The sequence below is a fragment of the Paramacrobiotus metropolitanus genome, unplaced genomic scaffold (assembly GCF_019649055.1).
Source record: "Paramacrobiotus metropolitanus isolate TYO unplaced genomic scaffold, Prichtersi_v1.0 Parri_scaffold0000015, whole genome shotgun sequence".
Taxonomy (NCBI): Eukaryota; Metazoa; Tardigrada; class Eutardigrada; order Parachela; family Macrobiotidae; genus Paramacrobiotus; species Paramacrobiotus metropolitanus.
Genome location: NW_026570235.1, coordinates 1,093,077 through 1,119,955, shown reverse-complemented (window position 1 = coordinate 1,119,955; position 26,879 = coordinate 1,093,077). Strand labels below are relative to the sequence as shown.

General features: G+C 42.8%; 5 protein-coding genes across 6 annotated transcripts; 4 read left to right on the top strand and 1 right to left on the bottom strand.

Moving 5' to 3' along the window:
• Nucleotides 1-185: 185 nt before the first annotated feature.
• On the top strand, nt 186-4,995 carry LOC129585055 (pneumococcal serine-rich repeat protein-like). The gene is made up of 21 exons (XM_055477571.1): nt 186-589; nt 739-803; nt 871-1,027; nt 1,086-1,260; nt 1,328-1,508; nt 1,570-1,669; nt 1,736-1,800; nt 1,869-2,025; nt 2,091-2,262; nt 2,326-2,506; nt 2,561-2,660; nt 2,734-2,798; nt 2,871-3,027; nt 3,089-3,272; nt 3,361-3,547; nt 3,605-3,704; nt 3,781-3,845; nt 3,918-4,074; nt 4,146-4,363; nt 4,565-4,733; nt 4,791-4,995. The coding sequence occupies exons 1-21, from the start codon at nt 393-395 to the stop codon at nt 4,993-4,995; spliced, it is 3,057 nt and encodes a 1,018-aa protein (XP_055333546.1). The 5' UTR covers nt 186-392.
• On the top strand, nt 4,825-10,090 carry LOC129584909 (mucin-19-like). The gene is made up of 21 exons (XM_055477331.1): nt 4,825-4,965; nt 5,036-5,218; nt 5,278-5,377; nt 5,446-5,510; nt 5,579-5,735; nt 5,798-5,981; nt 6,070-6,262; nt 6,325-6,424; nt 6,497-6,561; nt 6,622-6,778; nt 6,838-7,012; nt 7,070-7,253; nt 7,316-7,418; nt 7,486-7,550; nt 7,620-7,776; nt 7,846-8,035; nt 8,125-8,296; nt 8,365-8,424; nt 8,537-8,742; nt 8,836-8,992; nt 9,166-10,090. Exons 2-21 carry the CDS (start codon nt 5,137-5,139, stop codon nt 9,771-9,773), a joined length of 3,180 nt encoding a protein of 1,059 aa, XP_055333306.1. The 5' UTR covers nt 4,825-4,965; nt 5,036-5,136; the 3' UTR covers nt 9,774-10,090.
• Nucleotides 10,091-10,795: 705 nt separating this feature from the next.
• On the top strand, nt 10,796-15,250 carry LOC129585027 (uncharacterized). 2 transcript variants are annotated; one of them, XM_055477532.1, is made up of 4 exons: nt 10,796-11,046; nt 13,295-13,609; nt 13,893-14,159; nt 14,760-15,250. In XM_055477532.1, the coding sequence occupies exons 1-4, from the start codon at nt 10,933-10,935 to the stop codon at nt 14,865-14,867; spliced, it is 804 nt and encodes a 267-aa protein (XP_055333507.1). In that variant the 5' UTR covers nt 10,796-10,932; the 3' UTR covers nt 14,868-15,250. The 2 variants fall into 2 exon arrangements, with proteins under 2 accessions (XP_055333507.1, XP_055333506.1); XM_055477531.1 differs by having other exon boundaries at nt 13,887-14,159.
• A 489-nt stretch (nt 15,251-15,739) lies between these two features.
• Nucleotides 15,740-18,449, bottom strand: LOC129584973 (uncharacterized). Its single transcript, XM_055477439.1, has 2 exons — nt 17,168-18,449; nt 15,740-16,590 (listed from the first exon to the last, which is right to left on the bottom strand). The coding sequence occupies exons 1-2, from the start codon at nt 17,992-17,994 to the stop codon at nt 16,089-16,091; spliced, it is 1,329 nt and encodes a 442-aa protein (XP_055333414.1). The 5' UTR covers nt 17,995-18,449; the 3' UTR covers nt 15,740-16,088.
• A 1,522-nt stretch (nt 18,450-19,971) lies between these two features.
• LOC129584999 (uncharacterized) lies at nt 19,972-26,508 on the top strand. Its single transcript, XM_055477475.1, is given in 11 exon segments — nt 19,972-20,785; nt 20,849-20,854; nt 20,948-20,955; nt 21,013-21,064; nt 21,174-21,195; nt 21,264-21,331; nt 23,263-23,419; nt 23,421-24,588; nt 25,255-25,431; nt 25,600-25,810; nt 25,874-26,508. Coding segments are annotated over 11 exon segments (2,283 nt in total). The 5' UTR covers nt 19,972-20,610; the 3' UTR covers nt 26,113-26,508.
• The last annotated feature ends 371 nt before the right edge of the window (nt 26,509-26,879 follow it).

The following is a 26,879-nucleotide window of genomic DNA, read 5'->3' as shown; positions in this document are numbered from 1 at the left end:
TTAGAAACTGATCACCGACGATTTGATGTGTGTGGTTCATGAAGTTGATGTCTGTGAAAGCATGTGTTTTGATGTTTCGTGTTTCGATGCATAAGAATTTGATCAAGCTGACCCAAACGGCCCGCCATATATCTGTGTCGGCTTTTACGATTTCTTTATCCCGGAACTGAGTTCGACCTTATTCGCAGTATCCGACTGGTTATTCGAGCAAAAAAATAAGTACTATTGAACACTGAAATGCAGGTTGTACTTCATTTTGCAGAACTTTCTTGGAATAAACACTTTTCGCAAGCTAAAGTGATTTCATTTTTGATATTTTGACCTCCTCATAGTTGTGAGTAATCATAATAGTTTTCGTTAACAAGAAAACCTAAAATACGAAGACCGCTGTAATGGCTTCCTCGCGCCGGGAAGCCGTATCCTACGGCGACCTAGAAATGGCTGATCCCCCACCGTATGTGGAACCTGTAGGTTTCACGGATTCTGACGCTGCGCTCACCCCACCGGAAGCAGCAAATGGACAGGATTCGCAAACAGCAGTAAGACGGAACCGCGGAAACATCTGGGCTGAAGCTCCCCGCAGCCGCAGGTAAACAACAAGAAATCTGCAAAATAGTAGACAGAAAAACTGCCAAAACCAATCACTGTATTAAACCAGTAACCCATACCACTGCCGCCGCTGTTAGAAAACTTCTTGCTTAATGTCATTCTTCTTGCTTAGCTGCTTAAACATTTCAGACTATTTGGCGATCCCTGCGCCGATGACAGAAATGGCGGCTTCAAATTAAGCGTCTTTTGTATCGGTATGTGGGTCCTTCTTTTTCTCTAAGTCTCAGCCTGCCATTTGCAGTTATTCCATATCTGTTATAGCGGCGTCTGTCGATGCCGAGCGCCTAAAAGCTCTTTTTGGAGAATACGGAACCGTAAAAGACGCTTTCGTTAAAGAAGGAGAGAAAGGCAAGTTCGGATTCGTCACAATGGAAACCGTAGAGGAATGCGAAAAAGCAGCTTCGGAGTTGGGTGGAAAGTATGTGGTATCTAACTTAAATTTAAATTGCACATCTTAATCGTTGTGATCTGGTTAGAGATGTCGACGGTTCGCGATTAAAAATTAGTTGGGCACGACCGCGTCCTGGCGGCGGCAACGGCGCTCCGGGCGCGAGAGGAGGTGGATCCAACTGCTTTAAATGCAACCAGCCTGGACATCGGGCGAACAACTGCCCTGGTGCGGCTGATTCTTCCTCGGCTTCGGTCAAAGCGGTAACATTAAATAATTAATGATTGATGCTGAACTAAACATTTATTACATGATGTCTGATTGTTGCAGGATGATGCTGGCTGGAATTCCGCTGCGAAGTCTGCGCCTGCTGAAAATTCATCTGGCTGGGGAGACTCTGCAAGTACTAGCGCTGCTCCATCAACCGATAGCGCGTCGTCTGGATGGGGGGCCCTTCCGTCTGGCGATCAGACGGCAGTTAGTTCTGTTGGTGCCTGGGGCGCCTCTGCGGGTATGTCGTATATTGCCGGGCGCCGATTTTATTATGTTGTAACTGAATTTGGCTTGTATAGGTGGCAGTGCCGGTCAGAGCTGGGGATCCGACTCAAACATGTCCACTTCGGACAGTGGTGTTAATAGGTCTGACAATGCTGGGCGCAATCGAAACACGGGGTAATTGTTAAATAATTATTTTGGGACGTGAATTTACTCGTCTTGCTTAACTGGTAATCATTTCAGACTTACTGGCGAACCCTGTCCTGACGATAGACACGGTGGCTTTAAATTAAGCGTCTTTTGTGTCGGTGTGTATTTCCTCTTCATTCCAGCCTGCGTGTGATTACTCTAAATGTTTTATTATTTCACTTTATAGCGCCGTCTGTTGATGCCGAGCGCCTTAAAACAATTTTTGGATCATGCGGAACCGTGAAAGACGCATTTGTTAAAGACGGCGAGAAGGGAAAGTTTGCTTTCGTCACCATGGAAACAGTAGCCGAATGTGAAAAAGCGGCTGCCGAGCTAGGGGGAAGGTATGTCGCTTTTGTAGTTGATGTAGTTTAGCCTTTAGCGTTTTTTTTTATCAAGTTCTTATTAGGGATGTCGATGGTTCGCGCTTGCGGATTGGTTGGGCAAGACCGCGCCCTGGCGGCGGCAACGGCGCTCCGGGAGCTAGAAGTGGATCCAACTGCTTTAAATGCAACCAGCCTGGACATCGGGCGAACAACTGTCCTGGTGCCGCTGATGCTTCCTCGGCTTCTGCCAAAGCGGTAACATTGAATAATGGTTGGAGCTAAATTAAACATTTGTTAGGTGATGTTCGATTGTTGCAGGATGATGCTGGCTGGAATTCCGCTCCAAAGTCTGCACCTGCTGAAGATTCATCTGGCTGGGGCGAGTCGGTAAGCACAACCGCTCCTCCTTCTACGGATAGCGCGTCGTCTGGATGGGGTGCTCTTCCATCAGGCGATCAGACTGCTGTTAGTTCTGATGGTGGCTGGGGCGCCTCTGCAGGTTTGTCGTATATTGCCGTTGAATTACTTTTGTAACTGCATTATAATTTTTTAGGTGGCAGTGCCGGTCAGAGCTGGGAATCGAACTCAGACACTTCTACTCCGGCAAGCTCTGTTAATGGTCGAGACAATGCCGGACGAAGTCGAAGCATCGGGTAATTGTTAACCAATACGTTGTAATGTAAATTTACTCTCAGACCATCTTTATTTACTGGTTAAGCATTTCAGGCTTGTTGGCGAACCCTGCCCAGATGACAGGCATGGTGGCTTTAAATTAAGCGTCTTTTCTGTCGGTACGTAGGTTTTTCTTCTGTATTCGAGCTTGCAAGCAGTAACTGGGAATTTTTATTATTTAACTTTTATAGCGCCGTCTGTTGATGCCGAGCGCCTGAAAACGGTTTTTGAATCATGTGGAAGCGTTAAAGACGCATTTGTTAAAGACGGCGAGAAGGGAAAGTTCGCTTTCGTCACAATGGAAACGGTAGCCGAATGCGAAAAAGCGGCGGCTGAGCTTGGGGGAAAGTATGTCGCTTTCGCAGTTCATGTTTCGTTCAGGGTTATTATTGATCAAGTTTCTAATTAGAGATATCGATGGTTCGCGCTTGCGGATTAGTTGGGCACGACCTCGTCCAGCTGACTCGAACGGCACTCCTGGAGCTGGAGCGAGGGGTGGGGGATCGAATTGCTTCAAATGCCACCAGCCTGGGCACCGGGCCAACAACTGCCCTGGTACAGCATTTTCGACGCCTTCTACAAGCTTCACGCCGGTGAGACATTCTGACAATTTGGGGAATATTGAAGACAGTAATTGATTATGAGATTGTCTTTCTCTTGACGAGATATGGGATGTTGCAGGGTGATGCTGGCTGGGATTCCGCTCCGAAGTCTGCACCTGCTGAAGATTCATCTGGCTGGGGCGACTCTGCAAGTACTACCTCTGCTCCATCAACCGATAGCACGACGTCTGGATGGGGTGCTGCTCCGTCTGGTGAGCAAGCTGCTGCCGATAGTTCTAGTGGGGGCGGTTGGGGAGACTCTGCAGGTGTGTCGTGCATTGCCGGGTGTTCAGTTATTTTTGTAATTGATTTTAATTTTGTAGGTGGCAGCGCCGGTCAGAGCTGGGGATCGAACTCGGACACTTCTACTCCGGCTAGCTCTGTTAATGGGCGAGACAATGCTGGACGCAGTGGAAGCATCGGGTAATTGTTAAACAATGCGTTTTTAATGTAAATTAACTCTCCTAAGACCATCTTTATTAATTGGTAAATATTTCAGGCTTGTGGGCGAACCCTGCCCAGATGACAGACATGGTGGCTTTAAATTAAGTGTCTTTTCTGTCGGTACGTAGGTTTTTCCTCTTTATTCCAGCTTGCGAGTGGTAACTGGGAATTTTCATTATTTAACTTTTATAGCGCCGTCTGTTGATGCCGAGCGCTTGAAATCTGTTTTTGGATCATGCGGAACCGTAAAAGACGCATTTGTTAAAGAAGGCGAGAAGGGAAAGTTCGCTTTCGTCACAATGGAAACGGTAGCCGAATGCGAAAAAGCAGCGGCTGAGCTGGGGGGAAAGTATGTCAGTTTTGATGTTAATGTTTCGTTCAATCGATTTGAAAGGTCTTCCCTGATAAAAATCTCATTAGGGATATCGATGGTTCGCGGTTGCGAATTGGGTGGGCACGACCGCGTCCTGGTGGCAGTAACAGCACTCCTGGAGCGGGTAGCGGTGGATCGTGTTGTTTCAAATGCAACCAGCCTGGACATCGAGCGAATAACTGTCCTGGACCAAGCGCTGTTTCTACGGCCGCAGTCAGTTATTCATTCCTAACTGGTTATCGAATCTTACCTCTGGAATTCCTGAGTACGATGAAAATCGAATGGCTGGGGTTACAATTCTGGTTGAATTCTGCTAGCGAGCGCTTCATGACTCTGCAGTAGTATCTACAGGGCATCTCGCACGGCTTCTTGCGTGCTGAGGGAGCAATGAATGCTGGATTCGATGCGACTGATACGCTGCTCTGCTGAGCTCCTGGCGCTGTGTGGTTGGCGAAATCTTCGGCAGTATCGATCAGAGCATTCTGGCTGCCGTCTCAAATGCTGAGCGCAGTATCGGAAATGCTGGAGTCATTGAAAGACGGTTTTGTTAAAGACGGAGAGAAAGGCAAGTTCGGATTCGTCACAATGGAAACCGTAGTGGAATGCGAAAAAGCAGCTTCGGAGTTGGGTGGAAAGTATGTGATATTATGATAAATTTAAATTGCATTTCTTAACCGTTGTGATCTGGATAGAGATATCGACGGTTCACGATTAAGAATTAGTTGGGCGAGACCGCGTCCTGGCGGCGGTAACGGCGCCCCGGGAGCTAGAGGAGGTGGATCGAACTGCTTTAAGTGCAACCAGCCTGGACATCGGGCGAACAACTGCCCTGGTGCGGCTGATGCTTCCTCGGCTTCAGTCAAAGCGGTAACATTTGAATACTTAAATAATGATTGATGCTGGTAAACATTTTTTACGAGATCCTCGAACGTTGCAGGATGATGCTGGCTGGGATTCCGCTCGAAGTCTGCACCTACTGAAAACTCATCTGGCTGGGGCGACTCCGCAAGTACTACCGCTACACCGTCTACTGAAAGCATGTCGTCTGGATGGGGTGATCCTCCGTCTGGCGATCAATCTTCTGCCGTTAGTTCTGATGGTGGCTGGGGCGACTCTACGGGCATGTCATACATTGCCGGCTGTTGAATTTATTTTTTTGAAAGAATTTCGATGTTTTAGGTGGCAGTGCCGTTCAGAGCTGGGGATCTAACGCAAGCATGTCCACTTCGGATAGCGGTGTTAATAGGTCAGACAATGCTGGACGCAATCGAAGCATGGGGTAACTGTTAAACAGTATTTTTGGAGCGTGAATTTATTGAATTTATTCGTCTTGGTAAATTATTTCAGACTTACTGGCGAACCCTGTCCTGATGATAGACACGGTGGCTTCAAATTAAGCGTCTTTTGTATCGGTGTGTATTTTCTTTTTATTCCCGCCTGTGAGTTTTATTGTTAATGTTTTGTTATTAAACTTTTATAGCGCCGTCTGTTGATGCCGAACGCTTGAAAACCGTTTTTGGATCATGCGGAACCGTGAAAGACGCTTTTGTCAAAGACGGCGAGAAGGGAAAGTTCGGATTCGTCACAATGGAAACAGTAGCAGAATGTGAAAAAGCGGCTTCGGAATTGAATGGAAAGTATGTCGTTTTGCAGTTGATGTTTACTTTGAAATTGTTTTTATTGATAAAGTTCTCTTTAGAGATATCGATGGCTCTCGATTGCGGATTAGTTGGGCGCGACCGCGTCCAGGTGGCTCAAACGGCACTCCTGGAGCGAGGGGTGGGGGGTCGAATTGTTTCAAATGTCAGCAGCCTGGGCATCGGGCCAATAACTGCCCTGGTTCAGGCACAGCTTTTTCGACGCTTTCTGCTAGCTCCACATCGGTGAGATGCTCTGGCAATTTTATAAATAATTAAAATGGTAATTGATTATGAGACTGTCATTCTCTTGACGATATATGGGATGTTGCAGGATGATTCTGGCTGGGATTCCGTACCCAAACCCAATCCGGTGCCTGCTGAAGATTCATCTGGCTGGGGCGACTCTGCAAGTACTACCGCTGCTCTTCCGTCAACTGATAATAGCACGGCGTCTGGATGGGGTGCTCCACCGTCTGGCGATCAAGCTACTGCCGATAGTTCTGGTGGCTGGGGAGACTCTGCGGGTATGTCATATATTTAGCATTGCCGAGTTGCGGAAATTCAATATAATATTAATTTTTTCCAGGTGGTAGTGCCGGTCAGAGCTGGGGATCGGACTCCAACGCGTCTGTTTCGGCAGGTTCTGTTTATAGGTCAGACAATGCTGGCCGCAATCGAAACATGGGGTAAGTCTTTAAACGATGTTTTATGACGTGTTTTATGAATTGTTCTCTTCTTTTAAATGCTCAAGATTTCAGGCTTGTTGGCGAACCTTGCCCAGATGATAGGCACGGTGGTTTTAAGTTAAGCGTCTTTTGTATCGGTATGTTTGCCTTTTGTTTCGCTCAGGCTGGCATTTGCAGTTATTACCAATCTATTGTAGCTGCGTCTGTCGATGCCGACCGCCTTAGGACTGTTTTTGGAGCATACGGAACCGTGAAAGACGCTTTTGTTAAAGACGGAGAGAAAGGCAAGTTCGGATTCGTCACAATGGAAGCAGTAGCGGAATGCGAAAAAGCAGCTTCGGAGTTGAGTGGAAAGTATGTGGTATTTATATTAAACTTAAATTGCATTTTTTTAACAGTTGTATTCTCGTTAGAGATATCGACGGTTCGCGATTGAGAATTAGTTGGGCACGACCGCGTCCTGGCGGCGGCAACGGCGCTCCGGGCGCGAGAGGAGGTGGATCCAACTGCTTTAAATGCAACCAGCCTGGACATCGGGCAAACAACTGTCCTGGTGCGGCTGATTCTTCCTCGCCTTCGGCCAAAACGGTACATTGAATAATGATTGGTGCTAAATTATTCGTTACTTGATGTCGATTGGTGCAGGATGATGCTGGCTGGGATTCCGCTCCGACGTCTGCACCTACTGAAAATTCATCTGGCTGGGGCGAGTCGGCAAATGCTACCGCTGCACCGTCTACCGATAGCATGTCGTCTGGATGGGGTGCTCCTCCGTCTGGCGATCAATCTGCTGCCGTTAGTTCTGATGGTGGCTGGGGCGAGCCTACGGGTATGTCGTATTTCGCCGGGTGATGGATTGATTTTTATTATTTGAAATTTTCTATGTTTTAGGTGGCAGTGTCGGTCAGAGCTGGGGATCAGACTCACACACATCCACTGCGGGGGAGAGCAGTGTTAATAGCTCGGACATTGCTGGGCGCAATCGAAGCATGGGGTAATTGTTGAACAATGATTTTTGGACATGAATTTACTCGTCTTGCTCAACTGGTAGATCTTTTCAGACTTACTGGCGAACCCTGTCCGGATGACAGACACGGTGGCTTTAAATTAAGCGTCTTTTGTGTCGGTACGTATTTCTGTGTTTTTGTCCCAGCCTGGCTGGATTTTGTCAACGGTAAACTGTATGTTTTTGTAGCTCCGTCTGTTGATGCCGAGCGCTTGAAATCTGTATTTGGATCATGCGGAACCGTGAAAGACACATTTGTCAAAGACGGCGAGAAGGGAAAGTTCGCTTTCGTCACAATGGAAACGGTAGCCGAATGTGAGAAAGCGGCGACTGAACTAGGGGGAAAGTATGTCGTTTTTGCAGTTTATATTTACTTGGAAGTTTGAGGGGTGTTCATTGATTATGTTCTCGTTAGGGATATTGATGGTTCGCGCTTGCGGATTAGTTGGGCACGACCGCGTGCAGGTGGCGCAAACAGTACTCCTGGAGCTGGAGCGAGAGGTGGGGGATCGAATTGCTTCAAATGCCACCAGCCTGGACATCGGGCTAATAACTGCCCTGGTAATGGGGCTGCTTCTTCTACGCCTTCTGCTATGTTCAAGCCGGTGAGATTTTTGATGATCTGATAACGGAGTAAAATGGTAATTGATTGTATAAGCCAGTCATCCTCTTGACGGGATATGGTATATTACAGGATGATTCTGGTTGGGATTCTGCTCCCAAGCCCTCTACTGATAATGATGCGTCGGGTTGGGGTGAATCCGCTGGTGGTACTGCTGTTTCAACTGCCGCATCGTCCGGTTGGGAGAATTCTGACAATAAATCTGCTGCTGCGGGTTCTGGTGGCGGCTGGGATGACTCTGCCCGTATGGCGAATTTGATTGCTGAATTTTAATTTTTTATAATAATTTATTTATGTACGTTCCGGTTGCAGCTAGTGGTGACAGTGGATGGAATAATGCGACGTCACCATCTAAATCTACCAACGATTGGGGTAAGTATTGCAAAAAGTATCATTCATTGTAACACTGCGATTGTGGGTTTTCTCTTTATGGTGGAATGTATTTATTACTGAGCGTTTCACCGATGTTGTGCTATATTTTTAGCTAAGTCGAAATCAAATGAAAACTCCCTGGACGCGGAGATGTCTGGGCTGCAAGAATTTCTGTTGATGAAAAAGCAGAAGAACATGGAGGAAAAAGCACGTATACTGGAAGAGATTCGTCAGGAAAGAGTTGAAATGGAAAAGCTAAAACGGGAAAGGGTAATCCAGGCTATCCAGATGGAACGAATCAAAAACTCTGCACCAAAAGTACTTACTGTTAATTAATTGCCCATACGGTGAATGTGCCGGTGTATGTATGTATATCCTTTTGGACGTGATGATACAACAGCGGTTTTGTAGCTTCCGCCAGCGCCGAAGTCTTTGCGAAAAAGTGAAATGTATCCCGATTTGTTTAGCGCGGAAGAGCGTGAGAAAGCAGCTAGAGAGTACGGCATGAGCAAAAGACCCAGATATCTTGATCGGGAGCATCTGTTGTTCTCTGGAGAACGCTCAAAAGGTCAGTTAAAATTTTGTGAACGGTATGGTTGTATGGGCATGTTGTTGCCAAGTGTTTGTTTGTTTTTGTTATAACATGCTTGGGAATGTTCATGGTGTATTGTTAATATATTAGTTATGAATTTTGTTCTTGTCATTTCAAGTAATTAAGTTGATTCTGATTTTGACCGACAGAACAAATCATGGCGGACGCGGAGGCATTTATGGGCGGTGTCGTGACTTTCCGGAAACGATCTCTCTCGCCCGAGGACGAGAACGATTACAAAACACCCACGGCGCGAACGCGTAAGCGTATACCGGCTGCGAACAGCGGTACCGGCGTTGTTCGTTCAGCAACACATCGCGGTGGCAAGTCGAAAGATGAATCGCCTGAATTCTCTGAACCCAATTCACCGCCGTCCGACGAGGACGACGAGGAGTACAAGCCCACATCGGCGACGGCTGGACGAAAGCGTAAATCGGTTAGCTTTGACAACAGTGTGAAGGTCTTTGAATCGGCTGTGAATGATTTGTTCAAGCCGGATCAACCGGTCAGGACCACGCAGTCACCGGCTGACTCGTCCACCGGCAAAACGTCGGGATCCAAACGCAAGGCTCCGGACTCGTCGGGTAATACGAAGAAAGCTTTCAAGGTCAGTGTAGAATTAGTGCCGCCACCTGAAGGAGCGCGTTATGCCACACGCAGTAGGAAGCAGCCGGCATCGAATGTGGTGGATCTTAACAGCACACCTATTCTCGACGTCATCAAGCGCATGTCCGAGACTTCAAAACAATCCAAGTGAGCGAAGGCAGCGATCTCGTTGGTTGGCCATTATGATTTTGTGAGTGATTTTGCTGATTGGAACTGGAGTGAGTTTTTGTCTTTGATTGTATAGTTGGAATGGATTCTCTATTTTGTATCCACATGGTTGCCTTTTACTGTACAGAAGTTTCCTTTTGATACGCCTCTGATGCTGTTCACTGTAAATGTATTCTTATTAATAGCCTGTTTCCTATGCTATCACTTTCTTCATATGAGGACTATTATGCAGAAAAAGAATTACTTTGTTGTATAATAATGTTTGTTGGGATCGGCATTGATAATCAGTACTCGTACACATTAAACAGTTCTGAAAGGGTAAGCAATGCGTAAGGGCGTCTCCTGGCAAGTACTGTTTTTCCCAGTTTTTCCCGTCAGAAAATTATATTAAACCAGATTTCGCTAAAAAAAAGAGTGGTAGTGACCACGGTGATAATGATAATTACTGGAGATACGGCATTGCCGTGAGAAAATCCCAAAGCGGCAAATAGCACGCATGTTTGTGCTATTTTTGGTGCGATAATTTTTCGCATTGGGGAAATTGTGATTGACCGGAAACGATCCTGAAGGCTGCCGTACGAGTTTAACACGGGGCTGTCGAATGCGTGTTTTGTATTTGTGCTAAAAGAATAGACCAAACAACGCCCTTCTCATAAATAAATTTCCGGGCGGTGTTGTCAGCGTCACTGACTTACGGGCGTAGTTGCGATTGACAGGACTCAAGTGACCAACGTCAAACTTTGTGCGCACTAGTTGGCAGCATGCGATGTGCTACAGTTTGGGGAGAAATTTGCGACGTAATGGGCTCCCTCTCTCACTTTTTAACGCGAATACACAGAAGATTAATGGATTGGGATACCGCAAACAAACTTGTACTTCCGGTCTGGGCCGGGGGCATTAGCTGGGTTTCGGTCTGGAACAGCTAACCGGCGCTATCATACAGCACCCACATACGTACATAAGTACAGACGTGATGTAAATCGTATAAAGCCGTCACTGTGCAGGAAACGGCTTCTTATCCGCATCCATGTAAATACTGTGTGAAACGCTCTCTGTTACATCGCTTTGTTAAAGTTGTTGTTCTGCCTCGAACAACATGTAGGGTTAAACAAAACATACCGACTTTATCCAGAAAAGCGACAATGCTATTAATTCCATCGTTTGTTGTCTTCGCACTGCAGGCTTCCACGCTGACTTCTGGTCTACCGTTTCGCCCGGCATTTCATATTCGTACTACAGACGATGGGAACGCTTTGGTAAGAATGTACTTTGATTTAGTGCGCTCAGTTTGCTCTACTGGTCAAGATTTAACAGTTTAGTTTATTGTTTAAAATTTCAGTTATTTCTGCGGAATATTATTGGGAAGCAGCTCAATGCTTTCTGCATATTCATGACCTTTGACATTGTCACTTGAAGATTTAAGGGGATCACTATGAGATAACTTTCATATAAATGGGTTATCGGTATTAACATCAGCTTGTAGGAAATTTTTCGGGCTTTCAAATAGTATGTCTCGATGGGATATATTGTATTGCGATCATAAGTTATTAGTAAAAAAACAAGACCGGGTCAGCATAGGCGAAGTAAGTGCAATGATGTTATCGGCTAGCCATGGCCAGCCGCATGGCAGATAGACCTGGACAGCAGAACAGAACGCCTCATGCTGTCCTGTGGCCGGAGCCAAGCTGATTCTTCCCTCTCTAGCTATGCTCTGTCTGATCTCTATCCTGCAAAACGCGGGCTTGGGTAGCCGGCTCTGCCACACATTGCTGCCGGTCAATCAGCAAGCCTTTCATTCAGCTGCCGTTTTCCAAAACTTGTGAAATGGCTTTAAAAATCGATAACTCCATTGTAAAACTTGCTACACTTTCCAAATGGGCATCAGATAATGTGTTATTTTCTAGAAAGCTTATATACCGAGACACTGCCATAGTCCAATAAGGCATGTTTGAATAAACTCAAAAAACACTTTTCAAAAGTGTTTTCTCGATTTTGTAAACTAACAGCATTTTTTATTAGCATGTTGGAGAATATAAGCTTTCTAGGCTAAAACACATCCAATGATGTGTATCACATCTACTTTGTAATTTGAAAAAACTTTCTCATTCGACTTTTGAATTCAAAGTTTTTCCTTTGTTTCTTGAATAGCTCTGTCCAGAGAGAGTGTAGACAAGATCGCAATACACCATTGTGTAGCCAAACCCTTTGCGCATGCAGTCAGAACAATGGAAACAATGATCTTCCAGTTGTTTTTAACCTATTCATGTTTTGCCAGACCCACTTTCATCTCATAGGGATCCCCTTAATGATATTTTGTCACTTTTGGGCTGCATTTTGTAGTGCAATAATGCTTTTCCATTAAGATGGTTATTGCAAGTCTTGATATGTTAGCGCCTTCGGAACAGTAATATGTGCATTCCTGTTTCCTGATTCGTTATAAAATAAATAAACATAAGCTGTCATGTCCAGTACAATTAATTAATTTTAATTCTGGATTTTATGAGCAGCTAGGTATATGTAGGACTGCAGGCCTACCAGAAGCTGCAATCTTCGTGAGAACTGACCAGTGTGAACCACTTTCTACTGCATCTTATGTGTTTTACTTATATCTCAACATGAACAGTGTAAACTGATTCAATGCAAAATATTACCAGATTTGCACAATCAAGGAAAACAAAAACGCGGTGCATAGTGAGAAAGTATCGCAAGCTTTAAGCTTTCGATCACTTTTGGAGTCGGCAATGAACCAGTTAGCACTGTCTAAAACATCATACGGCACCGCTAATAAGTATACAAAAACTTAAGGGGCACGAGTTATGGAAGAACTGGAAACATTATTTTAGATAGTGGATGATTTCGAAACTCACTACATGTGTCGCAGCAGGCCAGTTGTTTTAACACAATTTTCGTCAGGGTGCCTTACTTCGTCCGGTCACTCATCGACAAAGTACACATCCGGGACAGTATTACGGATAATTACAAATTAGTTTACATGCTGTATCAGTTGATTAAGTGCTGCTAAAAAAGGTATCACTAACAAGGATGGATGGCTCCCAAGCGTATCTGATAACAGGCGCCCGGAGACATGTGTTTGTTCCGGTCGGGTGTATTTTTATAAAAACTTCCCAAAGGTGAAAATCTGTATAAACACCCAACCCACCAACTAACAGACCAGGGCGACAGCCAATCGATACGGAGCAGAGTACTACCTTCCTCAGTAGTCTTGTTATGATAGCTAATTTACTTCCGGTTGCAAAGGTAAATATTTGGGCTGTGGGATGAAACACTGCAATTAGGCAGATAGCACTGCAGATGCTGAAGAATCCACTTCATTGATTGGAATAATTTTAAAAATGAATAATTTTACATGAGAAATGCAAGGTCATAAATTACTTATCTGAAAAATGAACTAAGTTTTTGCGAATTTTGGCTGTCAGTAGATTGGTATCAACACCAGCTTTATGAATGACCGGGAGTGGTGAGCAAGGTGTGTTTTGTTCACAGGGATGGAATCGTTTAAGCCATTTGCGTGTTTCATCAACATGCGCTCCCGATGCGCAGTGCATGTGGCCGGCACATTCGGGGTCGTCGCTCTTCCGGCTGTTCCGCGGCCGGCGATCCATTGCACGCATTGGTCCCGAGCTGATGCTGCCGTCGCTGAGTATTGCCGGCTGGGACACCGGTCAACTGCCGACCGGACCCTTCGCATCGTATGGACTGCCCTGGAATACGAAACCGTTTGACACGACCTTTGCTGTTCGCCGCGGACCAGGAGGATTCACCAACAAAATACCGGGAACACGACTGGCTTTGCGTCCGGTAAAAATCATAATTCGGATGTAGTTACAATGCTGTAATAACACCTACTCGTGCTGTATGTACCGTATACCTGGAATCGGTTGAGCTACCGTTACAGCTAACATACTGATTTTAGGTAGCCTTAGCAAACTGCTCCGCTCTTGTAGCAGTAGCATGATAATTTATTTTGTGAAAACAGTAATTTTTTAATTTTTATTCAATATATGTTTTATTTGTTACATCAGTTTGCGTACAGGGCGCCCTTACAAGTAGCACTGTGCTGTACGGTGGTTTTCAGCTGCAGGTGTTCGTGAAAGTCTACGACAAGGAAGGGGAAGAGTACAGTGTTACGGTGTCGTTACGTCCGCAGATGTCGATTTCCGATGCTCTGTACCAGGCATCGGCCATGTTCCGTGACAAGCATCCTAAATCAAAGATCAATCCCTTTTTGATAAGTATTAACAGTCCCGATGACAGGAGCGAAGACTGCGGTGAAATTGTGCAAGTTGGCCCGTGGCCCAAATCACCGGATGGAGTGTGGAACGTTGTCGTCAAGGATAGCAAAGGCCGTGTAAGTTCGCACCAACTACCGTAATGTACAGATTTATTTATGATCTCTAAGCTGAAACGGAAATTATTAAGCGCAAAAGTAGAAAACTAGCAGTAACAGAAAACTGATAATTCTTGCAGTATGTACAGTACTTCATGATAGGAAGGCCGCAGAAAATTAACCATAATTAATTATGCGTCATTGTATGCATGCTTATGATTTTTAATGTAAAAGTCCTCACGTCTGCATCGCGTCGGTAAATTACGAGCATAGGTTAAAACATTTAATAATTTTGCAAAACTGCACAACATTGTACTCTTAGTTATTACAGTATGGGATGGCTATGTATACGAAAAACTTTCATAAATTTGTATATCTTTGTACAATGGTTAAATTAGGTACTGTACGGAATATACGTTACTCTTTATACGTAGACTCACCAATACTTTGTTTCTCTTTATTAAATTTGCTTTATTAGACGTGTAAATACTAATAACGCAATTGCATAATATATATTTTGTATAAGCATTCAGTTGAAGCTTTTAGGTGTGGTGCTGGTTGAAAAATTAGATGGGTACTTACTTAAATGTGTACTTCTATTGTCTATTTTTGTTTTTGCAGTTGGTCACAGTAGAAGCGTGCTTCGAATCCCTGATGAATACCTTTGTTTATCCGGGATATATTATTAGTGTAAAGCACGCGCTGGTGGAAGACCGAATAAATGAATAATACCGCACAAGCCTGCACTTCACGATGGAAGAAAAGCCTTCTGATGCTGGTTTTCTACTACTTTGTACCTACAAATTTGTTATGAAAGTAATTGCAGTATGCGTACCATAAATTCTTAATACATTTTTTCAACCATACTGTTTGAAGTAATAATTTTTCCTGTGCAGTGATATAATGCTGTGGATGTTTTGTGAAAGCAATAAGTGTCAGTTGTGGTACACAATTTAATACCGCGAAGGGCCGCACATCGTGTATTTGCTAATAATTATAAGGCTAATTCAGCAGAGGTACATAATAATCCCAGTGGTGCTGTGAAATTTGCTTATACTCCTGATCAATTTTGTTATGCAAACTTGCAGTTTCGTTGGCGTAAGGAATAAAGTGTTGCGTATTCGGTTCTTCAGAAATACATTTATACTACACGAATAAAATCTGTAATAACAGAAGTGGAAAGAAATAAGGTTTTGCTAAAACCGTTAGGATCGGAACAGTCATACTGCAGTAAATTAGTCAGCAAGAATGGCAAAGTCACCACCGGACCTGACTGATGGATAATGAAATTGTACTATTTTACTGTAATTATTTTTAGATTAACCATGCGCTATTATAATCAGTTCAGTTGGCATAGCGTAATCTGTGACCTTTATTGAAATTAATATAATATACGTTGTTAGGTAGGGTGGTATGTAACGCCTGTGTTGTGCATTCAGATTTTGCATAATTATAATATTATGTTTCCTACTTTCAGTCTTATTTGTCCAGGTGAAGAATGTAGCATTTGTTTTGCTAACAACCGGCGCTTTTGTCAACTTTTGCAGCTTTTGCAAAGAGTGGGTGTGAATTATCACCCAGTTGCAACCCATTATCAGTTTGCATTCTCCGATGATACTGTACGTAATTTGTTTAAAATCAGTGTAACAAAAAAAATCGCACCAGTGTTTTCGCCGCTTCTGCTACACAGGTGGACAAAAGGTCAATACTAGGCAGTCAGTTATAATTTATAAATGCATTTGCAGTGCTGGTACTACATCAATTCGTTAATCTCAACATGCCACGTAGTGCTGTTTAGCACTTTGACTATAGTCCGGAAAACGTTCACACGAATATTTTCTTTTCTATTAGTATATTTTTTCTGCAACAAAGGCTGCAGATCATTTAATACAGCAATCCACGCTTGGAACGAAATCCGTAGAGGCATCCACAAGCCAAGGAAATATTAACTTAAATGACTCCCGGGATTATTTTGTAGGGCACCAGTTGACGGTATTGCTGCCAGAATACTCCATATTTCTTACTGCATTTCAGTTCATCCCGAAAGGCGCGATGCGTAAGCAGTACGGTGAGAAAAATTGTATAGAAAAAGGGTGAAAAGTAATCCAAACCGGTAGCACAGCTCCATAGGAATGCCGCGGAGATTTCCGGAAGATAATGAAAATGGCTGGATATGCCCCAGAAACCCGATGCTAACAACAAATTACTCTTTTTCTCTCCGGTTTCGGTCAAATAATCCGCCTCAATTAAGACGGGCTTTTTTCCCCAGATCTTCGTGTTGCCATGTGTGGCCCGTACAATTTGGCGCTGGTGATCAGCCCAGTAGTTGACCAGAATGGCGGCCAATCCCAGGACGAAAATAGCGGTAGCGGCTGCAAAAGACAGTCCAACGGGATGTCGCACCATGAACATGACCGGCGATGTATACACTGCCGGCACCCACATCATACACCTGCACAACACGAAAATTAAAGATGTGCTGTAAATCAAAACATTTGAAGTTCTAAACTGCAAACAAACTAAATTAAAATCAGAAAACTACAGTATAACCATGCGTAAATTTTCAAGAAGATTCTGTAACCGAAGTAAATGTATCGTCAGTGTTTTGATCGAATATTCGTATAGCTACAGATAAATGTTTAAAAATCGAAAAATAACTTAGTAATCACTGTAAAGGTAAACGTTAAAATTCTGCTGCATTTTATGTTTCGCACGACATCTGTACTACGTATTATAAAATATTTATCATTCGTGATTTAACCAATAACCGTTGAATAACTTTAGGTATTTACTATATGTACGTACACATATGCATGTATAAGAAGCATGTTGCTCGTCTGCCCGTCTGCAGCACCCGTGTATTTATGAGTGTAATTTTCATGGCCGGTACTTGTTGAATAAAATAACATGTTTTACGAAACCCCGGTGAGTGATGTAAATGTGAATTGTTTATTATGAATAATTTATTTGATCAAGTGAACGCCTGCATTATTGAAGTTTTCTTATTGGTCGAGTTCATCGTCACATACCCCCAGCACAACATAAAACCTCCTCGATCCACGATAATATCCATGGATCGCATGTATCCCGATTCCCACAAGAAAAATTTCAACAGATAAATAACAATTAGCGACGCCGAAACAATAATTGACCAGTCGGCTTTCCCATAAATCTCTTTCTGTGCGAAAGCAAAGGAAGTCACAGAAACGGCCCAACCGGTCATTCCAAACCGGCAGTTGGTAAACTTTTTCACATCACATCCTAAAATCCTGGGATACAGTTCCGTTCCCCAGTAATAATCAAAAATAAAATTTCCCGTTGAACTATTATCCGTGCTCGAGGGAAAATAAATGCCTTTAAAATAGAGAAACAAACAAAATGCCAATGCCGTCAGATTCAAGGCGCCGAGAATATCGCCAAGATTGTCATAGATGAGAGACGGTCTGAATAAACCGAATCCGAGAGATCCCGTGAAAAACAGCGCAAAGGTGACAATGTACGATGACAGACCGTTATCAGTGTACTCCGGTAGGTTTCCCATGGGCGTTATGGTCCCATAATATCGCCTTCCCGGTAATGCGCGCATTAAAAAAATTTGCAGTGCCGCAAAAATTCCGATAATTTTCCATGCGGTCACCGAGCCATAGAAGCGTGGCGACCATACGTCAGCAATTTCTCTAAGAATGCCCTTTTCCTGTATCTCTTGTCCCAAACGTGCAAAAGAGCCGTCGAGGTGGACATTGGTATGATAGATCAGCATGGTGAACGGCGGACAGATCAGGATCAGGAACAACGGGACGATGACGCGGGTGAATGCATTCTTACCGGTTAAAAACAAATTCACTTGGGAATACATTTTTTAACGATCTGCTTAATTTGCCGCCCAGTGTGCAGCAAATGCAAAACAATCGAAACCTGTTTTTCACAGTTCACACAGAATGGGATTATTCCGAACGCGGTTTGCTTAAATATCGCGTGAGCATAGCACAGCTATCGCATCTTATCAGTGCGCTATATGTCAGTAAACGATTATTATAATAACGTTCATGTCAAAAATGCCATTGCTCCCAAGAAAATATCCACGCTCCTCGGAATTGCACGGAATGCACTGGTTTTTAATCAATAATACGATTATTGTTCATAATATAGCACACATCTAAGGCCCATATCAATAATTATCTGATGATCATGTAAGTCGGAGCGACTGCTTATTGGCCGAAGCGAGGTGGTGCGTTTGCACTTCAGTTAGCGGTGCGACGGGTACATCGACAAAAGCATAAAAGAACCACTGTTTTCACCTATTGATCTACATTTAATTGCGTACAACTACATACTGCAATATCAGCGGTTACTGTTAGCAACTTGAATTCGGCCCGAATCGGTCCGATTACAGCGGTGACGGTATAGTTTAGCAAAGGTTGTACCTTAAGGTTATGTGCTGACATTAGTCGTTTTACATTAACAGAACCGGTGGAAACTCAAATATTGATCACCGAGCTACCACCGGAAAATGACACAGATAATTTTTATGCATTATTGTACTGTTGTGTCTGTGTGAGAAACATTTCTGCCGACCGTAGGTTTTACTTTTATAACTGATTGAACTTACTTACTTACATAAGGTGGAGGCACATGTCCCACTCAAAAAAATGTACTTGCTGTAACGTAATGCAGCAATCTGTTAAAATACTAATCCGTAATCTGTTAAAATACGTAAATCTGTTAAAATACTAGCGAAATAGTACAGTACTGCCATAGCAATATTGCCTTGGTAATACTACGTATCTTTAATCATTCATCGATATTATAATTAATTAGTTATTGTGTAAGAAAGCACTACCCGGATAGTTTCGAAAGTTGGGTTATATGAATGTTAAAATTTTCAAATATCTATATAGGCTTTTGCGCTGTATTAAAAATGTAGTAAGTAATCCAAATTTCACGATTGCAACAGAACAGTGAAGAAAATCTGTGGTCATAAAACAAGATCAGTTTACGAGGCAAGTCCAGAAATGTCAATCAGCAAATTAATTTAATGCGCATGTAGTGCGAATCCACTGTCATCCAGAATCGGTTACATGTATCATCACAAACATTCCTGATTATCCATATGAACCAGTCGCATTTTGTTTTTTTGGTATCTGAATTTTTAGTTCTTTTTTTAAAACATATTTAATTCTATGGGTGTTGTCAACAGGTTTGCAGATACGCGAGTAATCGTACAGTAACAGTATCGTATAATCTTTCGCTTTCGATCCAATTGCGGCACAACATTACCACGCTCCTTACAGATTTCTTGCATTTCAACCCGGCAAATTAAACGTACGGCTGGAGCCAAGAATTTTATGATATCTATATACGAGTACTATTAATGATAGCTGGTAGCCTGGTACGCACGCTGCAGCGCTGATTTCATAATACAAAAATTAATGTTTTTAAAGTCAAAATCAAAGGCACTGCTTCGTATACTAGAGTTATAGAGTAAGATCTACTTACTGTAAGAATATTGTAAGAAGTGTCGCAACCAGCAAGTCAAAGGAATGTTTTTAGACAACTTATTAACGTACTAATGATCACTGAACTCACATAATTCGGACTGTTATGTTTTTGCACCGGAATTATAACGAAAATAATGTAAACATATAAATGTAAATGCATAGATGTTGTATAGAAATTGGGCTTAATTACTAGAGTAATACTGGAGTAGTTAAATTATGAACATCTATAGATATATAGTATACTTAATATAAAATGTTCATATAAGATACATGTACATCCCTTTTTTATGCATTCCTAGGATTAAAAGCACAGAGCACTCAACGGTTTTACTTCACAAAATGGTTCAGAATATTTTTGAATCGAAATACTTATGAATATCGATTGTACTAACAAGTCGCCGCTTCTGAATTAGTACTCGTGCTTACTTCGGAAGTCGGAACCCTACAAGTACGATACAGAACGTTTATTCTGAACATGTGACGTGTGTGTACACATGGTCGATCGGCTGTAAATGCAGCTACATTTCCAGTTCCATTCATATTGTGATGCTACCTACAGTTTGTGACTTGCGTTTAATAATCTTATTGATTCCTGGATGCATCATCTAAGAATTAACCGTGTGTTTTAGTGTTTTTATCCCCCGTCCTTGTGGTATGCACAGTGGGTTCCATGTGCGGAATTCAATCGATAAACCTTACAGCCATAATATACAAGTTAACCATCAACGCTGGCAACATCACGAAAACCTGCAGCGCGCAGCAGCAGCTCGGCGCGTTTTATGTCAGTGAGTGTGCTTAACAGCTGGTCGTTCCGGAACTTTCACCTTCGAAAATTAGTCGATGACGCGGGATGCGCAGCGCCCATTATGATCTGTCCTGTGTCGTAATTGTGTTAGCGGACATATATGTAAAAAAGGATATATCCCGAGGATTCGGCCGGGGCCTGACAGCATAATCAGTACAACACGGCGGTTATGAATTCGCAGCCCAGCAAGAACAGCGCTCAGGCAGATAAAACAGCGGCGAAAGCTGCGGCGGCTACGTCAGCTGTTCAGCGTCATGAGGCACCCAATGCATTCCCCTTTCTGGATAGCGCCTGTCGCGTCTGTAAATCCCCCTCCACCGGCGTCCACTATGGCGTGGCGACGTGTACGTCCGTAGTGTTTCTTTTTTTTTCAAAATGCAGTATTCATAACGTTGTGATTTTTTCAGGTGAAGGTGCGTATTGACACTTGCACAATTGCATTTCACTGCTGATTGCCGAATACTGGGTTAAACACGGGTTTTTTGCTTTCCTGCATCGCTTTATAGGTTGCAAGGTAAGCTACGAAATTCATATCAGCTGGAGTGGTGTTTCATTCGGACTCTTTAATTAGGGCTTTTTCAAACGAAGCATTCCGAAGAGCCAACATTATAAATGCTATTTTGGTGAGTGATATGTTGATTTGGCATTTTGAAATAATAGTCTATGAATGTATAGAACCATGAATAAATAAATTATAAATAAAATAAATCTAATCTGGCTGCTTATGTTTAGGTGGAGATTGCGAAATCAATAGGTTGGCTGGAGTAAAACTGGAAATCTGGAAGTGAAGTGGCCGGTAGAAACTTGATTTCTTTTCTATAGGGAAACCCGTAATCGCTGCAAGGCATGCAGATTCCAGAGGTGCGTCCAAGTGGGTATGGCACTGGAAGGTAAGTCTGCAGCCTGAACTACGATTATTTACGCAGATTTGTTGTAATTTCTTTGATTGTGTTTTTGCGATTCGAACTAACATAGTTAGTATCACTATCGTCTGATCAGAGTAAACCATCAATATCGTAGACCATCTCGATGAAAAAATGTGCCATGCATAATGTAGAATTGTATCGCATGGTTTTAGAGGAAGGTAGAATTTAAGTTGTTCATTCATTCAGCGGCATGTTCTTGCTTTTGATCTGCAAACTTTCCATTGACTGTGGTTGATACGGAATAATTTTTGCTGGCTTTCGGCATATCAAGTTATGTTCTATGATGACTACACCGTTTTACGGCGGCATGGTTTTTTTGCCGTAAGGCGTTGCAGTATGAAGACAGTCTTGAAATTTATCAGCCTGTAGGCATCTGCCACTAGATGTATCAAAGAAAAATGAAGAACGCAAAAGGTGTTTAAGTGTTGCTTTAAATATTTACTGCTGCTTTTAACAATTGTTGCGACATATTTTAGTTGAATTTTTTATTGCTTGTTATGGTATATAGGATGGTTTTTGATGCTACCATTTTGATTTGACCGTATTTGGATTCTGTCGGACCTATACGCGAATGATAATGGGAAATCAGTGAAATTTTTCATAGCTGAACTAGCCTTTGGTCACTTTGCAATTTAAAATGTATTTTATACCACACCTGTTAATCTTGAAGTCTTCTGCGTAGAGTAAAAGTCTCGATATGCGCCGTAGCATTAAACTATTTTGGCAGATTCCGGGATTTCTTCGCTGGTTTCACCGCATTGCAGCGTTCCGTCATCGTTAGGAACGCTGCAGGCTATTAGTACCATGTGTACTAGTTATATGGGCGTGTGTTTCGGATTATTTCACCATTTTCCTCTTAAATAAATCGAGATTTCGTGGTTAGGATAGGAAGTTACATGCTAGCGAAGGACTGCACTAAATCTTTCGGAGTCGCCCAGTGAGAAATACTTACTAACAATAACTTTTCCCTGCATATTTATTTTGTCAGCATATTTTGACGTCAGAATGTTTCGCGAAGCCGGTCTTTTCAGTGCAAGCCCGTTTCTGCGAGCTCACGCCTGATAATCGATGAGATCTGTATACAATTTGTGTTCGGCAGCTATAATTCTTTAACGGCATACAGCTCTGAACATAACACCTATCTGTACCTGGCAAATGTTTATAGTGATCGTAAACATTTGTGGGTAGTTCGTTCAGTTAACTGAAATTTTTCGGTACGCCATAAATCACAAAGGGCAATGATAATCATCTCACACGACTTCACGGGTACTATACTGAGGTTTTCTGATGTACGCACGCTGCAACCATTCTTAACATAATAGAAAAATGGAATTATAATTATACTGTATAGATATTGCACGCCGCAACCAGTCTGTATTTTAAATATTCAGATACTGCACAAACAGCACTTGAAGTGTAGTTTTGAATTTCTGTATTCCTTTGGGACTTTTTTGCGTACAAGTGTGCGAACTTTTTCTGAGGATCCAATTTTTCTGGTTATGGAAAAATTAAGCAAAATGCATCGTAATACTCATTTTCGCAGCTGTTGAGGTTCAATGCGGAAGTGATTGATTTTAATTTTGCAAAGCTCTTAAGAAAACGTCTTACCTATTGTGTGTGCTGAAGATCGAGTAAAGTTGAAGCGATGTCTGATAGGAAGATTACCATCGATTCCTGGCAAGAGTGGTAGCTAGTCAGAGTTTTACCAACTGCTGTCGCAGACTTTGTCTGCATTTTCTATGCAAACTGGTCTTAGACCGTATACGATATGATTAAAATGCATATTATTCATAATCGTTTTTCATCCTCGAATTCTCGTCAGACGGCACTAGAGGTTCATACTGGATGTGCAATGGTAACGTTAAATGTGGCAGAAATTATTCACTTCACTTTAGCGGTCAAGATGGGCCGAATTCCCAAAGGCGAAAAAGAGCGCGCTATGCGCCTCCTCGAAGCATCGGAGGCAGGGATCTCGTCCGAAGAACGACCTACCAAGTGCCTTAAAGACGCTAGCACCAGCCGCCACCACCGCCAGCTCGATACCGTTATCGACATTACTACCCTTGTCCAGTCCTATCTCATCCGCGCCTATTATGGGCACCTCAATTGCAAAAGTATTTCCGCCTTCGAATCCTCCTAGTGCACCATCTATCACTCATCCTGCATTTTCCTCGGCGACTGACGTACCATCTGTGCTACGACTGCAACAAAGTGCCAAAGCGACGGACGATGTCCGGAATGGTGATTACGGGCAGGAAATCAACCATTGGCTAGCCTCTCTACCGTCGACGAGCAGTTTGCATTCTCCCGTGAAGAGGGAGTCTGTGGAGTGTTACGGCGGCAGCTGGTATGCGGATAACACTATGACCGGTCAGAAACCCATGACAAGTCATGCGGAAATACCCAGCGGCCACCCGAAGCTCGTACCGTATCGTTCGCATCCCGTGCCAACATCCTCCTTTTCCGGAGGAGAGGCTGTGAATATTAGTCGTTCAGAAGCTGTCAAACGGAGAGAAATTGCTCGCTCACTGTCCGATGGTCCGCGGACGGTATCCAGCGTTGTACAAAATACATTTCGTTCTGTGCATTCACCTCTGGATACTCTACACCTGCCAACATCCGGTGCAACATATTCCCAGCCGGACTTAATGCGTCTGTGTATCAGTCAGAATGATACGGAGCGCGATCTGTTTGGACAGTGCTCACCGGCGCCTTCATCGTTATCTCTCCCGCTAACTCCCCTGACTCACTCAGGTAATCAAGCGTGTGGTGGTGGTGCGTCTTCGTCTTGTATGAGCATAACCGATTCGGGATTTGGCTCGCGTCCAGAGAGCACCTTTACTAGCTGTAATTTTGATATCGATCTTACCGACGACCAAAGCTTTCCAGATTTGAATTCGACCGCTGCTGTAGCATCTGCTGCTTCCGGTCCTGATCATTTTAATCAGGGAATAGATTCATTTAATCATTCATGGATGAAATGCGACCCTGTGGGCCAACAGCCGGCACCATCACCACACGACAGCCTTTCCTCCTCACGGCACCTCAATGGTACATTACTGTCAGTATTTGCTAATGTCGCGGATAAGGACCGGGCGGCTTTGCTGGATGATGTGGTAGTCAAGATCGATAGGGTTGGGAATGATGTCTACCAACAGGATACCAGTGACAGTGTGGAATTCATGGTGAAAATGTGGCAGGAAGGCCGGTTGAATGGAACGGTAAGCTTCATTTGAATGCCGCACAATGTTGTGAGGAATAAATACGTACTGCCTTTCTATATGGAATATATATAGTAGAGTAATTGCGGTTGTCGTTATTGTCAGGTGCACAATAAAACTGCATTTTAATTTCAGTCGTTTTCTTTGATTGCGTGTGACCTTCATTATAGTTTGGCAGAGATCTAACATGCATAGATATGAATGAAATCAAATCAAAGTAATGAATCAGCGAAAACTATGAAATCTTTTTCTTCACAATATTCTCTAAAGATTCACCATTTTTCCTTAAATAGATATAATAAATCACTCGGCATAATAGCAGCAGATACAATAAAATTTCTTTTCCGGTTTTTGGTACGTATTGAATGTTGATTGCAGTTATGTTGTTGTATCTTTCTACCTTTGTTATTTACAATTTGTAAACTGCTCAAGTCAGATTTTAGGTTTATGGCAATCATGAGAATCTGATGAAATATTCCGCAAATCACTTGCTTATTATTTTGTTAAAAAGGTTTACTTAATATGCTGTTTCTGTCATTAACCTGCTTGTCATAATTTGAACAACCGAATAGATATTCAGTGGTGTATAACAGCTTTTGAATTGTCATCTGTTCCTCTTCCAATTACGGCTGGAAATTTTGTTGACTTGATGCGCAGTTCTTTCAGGAACGGATTAATGATCCCGATATAACTGTTCTGGTGATTCGGGATCATATTAAAATAAGCTTGGATCGGATTGTCAGCTCCATTATGCAGTTTGCATCTGGATTACCCGGTACAACAGATCTCCCTGAGACGGATTTCCAGCGTTTATTGGAGCAGTGTGTCTTCGAAATTTGGATGGTGAGATTTCGTGTAATAGTTACTCGGTGTCAACTTCTTTGGTGTGTGATTATTATAGATGAGAATAATAATTCCCATGTTGTCGATGGAAACTGACGATGTTTAATGCCAAAAGCTGCTACTTAACTGCGAGTTACTTGATTCGTAATATTTTTTTGCTGGTTGTAGATTCAGTATGCTGCATTTCTTGTCAACAACGAAAGCTATATTATGCTCCGCTCACCGGAACGTACGATACAGTACAATCGGTACTGGATGTCACAGTTTCTACCGGAGAGGATGATCGACAGTATTATGAAATTTGCTGATGAAATTAATCCGTGTCAGTTCACATTTTTGGAATTGAACATTCTGAAAGCCATTGTAATTGCCTGTCCATGTAAGTAACAGCTAGCTTTAACTTTTGTTGTTTTTGACTCAGTTTGCTGCTTTTGCTTTGCAGATCGGGAAGGTTTAGGTGATGCCAAAAACGTACATTCCCTTCGAAATCTGTATCAGCACACGCTGTATCAGGTGTTCAAACGGCGTGGTACTGCCTTAATAGCGGATGAGATGATGGCCAACGTGAATGTTTTGATGCCCAAATTGACCGCTCTTAATGAACTGCATAAGAAATGTATCGCACCAATAGTGCTGGATAAAGATGAGCAATGGAAAGTGGATGAAAATAATTATAAATGAAAGAGGAATAGTGAGGTTTTTTAAATTTGTCTTTCTGTATAGAGTTTGCTATTTGTGTAGGGGAAACTGATTAACAAAACTGTATTTTTCGTTCAATTTTTGACAATTGTTTTTGGCAATCATTGTGCGAATAGTCGTGCGCCAGATGGATTTGCCGCCGGTCTCGCAGTTTTCAGTGATATTATTATGGATTTTTAACGCACCGTCCCTGAACCATTTTGATGTTTTGCACCGGGAAGTGAAAATTTATCGTTTGAAAATGTATTTATTTTTGGGTTCTGCCTGGAATCCGGAGAAATTGTTGTTAGAAGTTAGAACTAACTGGTTATGTGGATTATTTGTAATAATCCGTCCAATAGTTTGACAGTATTGTGCGATGAATATAAAACTTTAGAAGATTCGATGTTATTTACTGCCGACTTGTGTTTCCGACGTAGAAACTGGTAGCACATACGCCCGCTAATACCAATTAACAAAAACGACAAAGTGAACTTATTAATACAAACACTATTAGTGCCGGTTTTGCCAAACTGTGCTTCATAAATGGTACCATAACCAAAATCTGACGCACTTTTTAATACGCTGAACTGAACTCTTTATCATGAAAAGATATGTTCTGTGGAAAATAATAGCTATTTAACTATGAGAAAAATTTCGCTGTAATTCTGGATCGCCTTTGACTTCTGCTCCGCCGCATTTTGATGTTTGAGTCTGTAATATCGCTGCTGGTGTCTTTTTCATGAGGACTGAAAGTCACTGAATCCGAA